The 4,326-nt window shown below is 46.7% G+C and overlaps 1 protein-coding gene across 1 annotated transcript in view; it reads left to right on the forward strand.

Annotated features, from left to right (window-relative positions):
- DPCR1 (diffuse panbronchiolitis critical region 1) overlaps nucleotides 1–2,183 on the forward strand; it is a 10,321-nt gene extending 8,138 nt beyond the window's left edge. The window contains exons 3-4 of the mRNA XM_008575349.1: nucleotides 564–1,525; nucleotides 2,037–2,183. Of these exons, the coding sequence (XP_008573571.1) occupies nucleotides 564–1,525; nucleotides 2,037–2,183 (1,109 nt within the window). The remainder of the gene's footprint in view (nucleotides 1–563; nucleotides 1,526–2,036) is intronic.
- Nucleotides 2,184–4,326: the final 2,143 nt, after the last annotated feature.

A 4,326-nucleotide genomic window follows, 5' to 3' on the forward strand; every position in this document is an offset into this window, starting at 1 on the left:
TCTGCGTTCAGGACAGAGACCTTCAGACTCCCCTAAATCTGCAGAAACCCATACGCTAAAACACCGCTGCAACACCACACACCGTTCCAGGCCAACTCAAAAACCTACAGACAACTTCAAAACTACAAACCACAAAAGCTCTACAGGTGATCATGAAGATTCTTCCATTTCTAAACACACACACAGCAATACAGAAAAAGAGCCAAACAGACGAAACGAACGCTCTGTTAATCCTGTTGACTCCACTACAACACATAAAGGACTGTCTGATACAAAATATCAAACCTCAGCAACCAAGAGCAGAACAACTTGCCGCAAACGAACAACAATATCTGGCAGTGAGAAGACCACAGCCATCCCAGTAAGTCCTACAGAACATGAAGAAAAGGCCACTGTGGTCAGTGAGAAGACCTCAACAAGCTCAGTAATGCCTACAGGACAGGAAGAAAAAAAGACCTCGACCTATGAGAGTATCACACTAATACCAGTAAATGCTACAGAACACGAAGAAAAGACCACCTCAGCCAGTGAAAAGACCACAACAATCCCAATCAATCCTACAGAAGAGGAGGTAAAGACGACCTTGGCCAGTGAGAAGACCACACTAATCCTAGTAAAACCTACAGAATATGAAGAAAAGACCACCTCAGACAGTGAGAAGACTTCACCAAGCTCACTAAGGCCTACAGAACGAGGAGTAAATATCACCTCAGCCAGTGAGAATTCCACAATAATCCCAGTAAATCCTACAGAACATGAAAAAAAGACCACCTCAACCAGTGAGAGGGCCACCCCTACCCCTGTAAGGCCTACAGTACATGAAGATAAGACTACCTCGGACAGTCAGAAGACCATACCTATTGTAGTAAGGACTACAGAACACGGAGTTAAGACCACATCAGGCAATGGGAAGACCACAAAAGCCTCAACAGAGCCTAGAGAACATGAAGAAAACACCACATCCATCTATGAGAAAATAACACAAGTTCCAGCAAAGTCCACAGAACACCCAGAAGAGACCACAGGGACCACAGAGAAAACCACCAGAGCTCCAGAAAAGCCTACGGCACACCCAGAAAAAACCATGTGCACCAAAGGGAAAAGCACACCAGTCCCAGTAAAGCCTACAGAAAACCCAGAAAAGACCACACTGGCCATTGAGACCGTAAGAGTGCCAATAATGTCTTCAGAAAACCCAGGAAAAACAGCGGCAGTCACAAAGACTACAAGAGCTCCAGTCAAGGTCACAGGAGACAAATCAATCACTACAACCTCTGCTCACCAAAGTAAAACTCAGGTCACCCATCAGGTGCCCATTGGTTCTTTTACACTCACCACATCTAGAATGGAGTTGAGTTCCACGGAGTCAGAACCTCCAGGCAACAACAGCCATAATGATGGCTCACAGGGAGGTATCCATGCTGGACGAATGGCAGAGAATGATTCCTTCCCCGTGTGGGCTATAGTTATTGTGATCCTGGTGGCCGTGATTCTCCTCCTGGTTTTTCTTGGCCTGGTATTCTTGGTAAGGGACAGGAGTGCTCCGGGGCATTGAACCCACAGGGTAGGAAGTTGAGGAGAGGTTAAGGGTCAGAGTTAGAATAATGAGTCTAGGAAAAGACACGGCAGGGATGGGGTGGGGAACGTTAACAGAGGGGTGGAGGTGGTAAAAACTTAGGAGAAAGACAATAAGTACATAAGATGTGAAAAGGTGGAATTGGGGAGAAGGCTATGGACTGAGAAAAAAGGGTGTGAACGAGAAATTTTGGGGGGTGAAGATAAAATCTGGGGTGTGAGAATAGGGATATAAAGAGAAGGAGAATAGGATGGCGGGGGAATTGGAGCTGGAGTCTGGGACTCAGTGTATTTAATCTGGGGCTGGAATAAGGATCAGGGTTTGGACAGAATCTTGGGAAAAGAGCAAACCAAAGGTCTGAGGTCGGAGGGATAGAACGAGGGGCCTGGGGTGCGGGTGCTGAGGAAAGCGTGCGGCATGGCCGGTGGTTCTCATCCGTCCTTTCTCATCCCACCCGCAGGTCTACTATATGTCTCGAACACGCCGTGCACTGACCCAGAACACCCAGGACAACGACCTAGAGGATGATGGGGGTCCAAATTCCTACCCAGTCTACCTGATGGAGCAGCAGACTCTTGGCACGAGCCAGATCCCCTCCCCGCCATGATCTTCTAGAAGGTGCCCACCCCAGCTCTTCCATGGCCTACCTCTTTGCTGGATGAGGAATTAGACTCACAATTTCTATGTCCTGGACTCCAGGAAGGGCAGAGCGTCTTGACAGCTAACAGCATTAACCATCCACCTGTTCTTAATGGAAACTGGTTGGAGGATGTGGTGATAAGCAAGAAGGATGTAAGATTGGGGGGTAGAGAAGAAAGAATGAATAATACAAGCAAGTGTTCTCTGTAGAAGGTGAGGGCCGGGGAATGAAAAGGTGTTTGATGGGATGTGGGGTGGGGACCAAGATAGGACACAGAGTCTTGGTAGGGGCATGGCTAAGGGAAGTACAGGAGCTTAGAGTGCCCAGCCTGCCTTGTAGTGGGGCTATGGGAAATGGGGAGAACGAGGACAGAGCCTCTGGGTTATTTCCATCTCAGGCTCGTCTCTGAGTTTCCAGGACCCTTTCCCCACTTTTTATTTTAATGAAAAGATAGAATGTTAGAAGAAAAGAGGGTTTATTTCCTTCTCCATCTTCTCTATTCCCTGGAGCAAGGAAAATTCCAGAAAAGATCATAAATACCTCTCACCCACATGGTTTCTCCCTCCTCCTCTGGAATCCCATAGTTTCTCTGAATGTCTACAGTGGGCATCCTGAAGGTTTGGCTCGCTTGATTGTGGGGGGCACACAGGGAGGGGATTTTTGTTTGGCCTGAATTCTCACCCACCGATCCCCATCCCAGACATTCCCTGATGGTGTTCCCCACTCAGCATTTATTTTCCTGTCTTTTCCAGCAAAAGCCAGTCCTGGCTTTATCTTGGAGGAGTCACCCATCTTTTTACTGCCCCTATCCTCTCTCCCCTCGAATCTTTACCAGATTATGGTTTTCCTCCTTGTGGGCACTTCTTCTGTGTGTTGTGGAGGAGTCACCCATCTTTTTACTGCCCCTATCCTCTCTCCCCTCGAATCTTTACCAGATTGTGGTTTTCCTCCTTGTGGGCACTTCTTCTGTGTGTACTTTCCAGGTTTTCTCTCCAACTTATTGCAGCCCCTTCACCTATCACTGACTGGGCAGAGAGGAAAAAGGAGAGTGGACAGATGACAGATAGTTTCCTTCTATCTACTGGTCTTTTTATAATAAAGTGTAACATATTTATAACATTGGATATCACATAGTTATTGGACTATCAGTTAAGAAAAAGTCCTGACTGGTGTTTCTGACTGTGATCTTATGGGTGACCCTGAGCAGAAGGGGCTGGAGGACAGGACTAGAGTTCTTTGGAGGGTCACAGAAAGGGAAGCTGAATTTCTATTGCTCCTAAAATGGCTCATTTCTGGGTTTAGATAGGAGCTTCAGTTCATGCTGTGTTTATTTGCATGGTGGCAAAATAAGGAGAAAAATCTGTCGACTAATAAGCAAGTATTCTTAAGCACCCATTATGTACTCTGCTGAGAATATAAAGAAGTGTAAGACATAGTTCCCACCCGGACACAAATATGAGTACAAGAGAATTAAAATGAAATAATTCAACAAGAATTGTCACAAGGCAGCACTATACAAAATAAAACAACACCCTAGTTAATTAAACCCAAGATTTAGGAATATCTACCATGCTCCATATTTAGGTTAGGACACCAGCCCTGCTCCAAAACCATTCCAACCCAAGTGTCCTCCCAACAGAACTTGCGGGTCATCCACGTGGCCTTGGCTCTAGCTCTTAGCTGGGCCCAGCTCTGGGCTGGGAGGTCCTTCAGGTCGGAGGGTCGCTCTGAATCTCCCATCAGAGACCGGCTCTGCTAAGGGCAGAATTGAAGCTTGGGTCCCAGAAAAGAGACATACCAGGTACAGAGGGACCCCAGAATTAGGTCTCTGGAGAAAGCCTGAGGCACACCTGAGGGACACTGGATTCTGGAAGACTCCTGCTGGGGAGCCTGAGAGAAAAGGAGGAAGATGCCTGGTTTTTAGTTGTCTGGGCAACTGCCTTAGCAGCTGTCAGGACAGGAGTGTCTCTGGCTTTGGGAAGGTTGCAGAGACCCACTAATCCCAGCCTTTAACCATCCAATTTCTCAACCTGGACCCTAATTAACAAAACAAAACAAAACAAAACAAAACAAAACAAAACAAAACAAAACAAAACAAAACAAAACAAAA

Source organism: Galeopterus variegatus, unplaced genomic scaffold, assembly GCF_000696425.1.
Source record: "Galeopterus variegatus unplaced genomic scaffold, G_variegatus-3.0.2 Scaffold1170, whole genome shotgun sequence".
In the NCBI taxonomy this organism is placed as follows: Eukaryota; Metazoa; Chordata; class Mammalia; order Dermoptera; family Cynocephalidae; genus Galeopterus; species Galeopterus variegatus.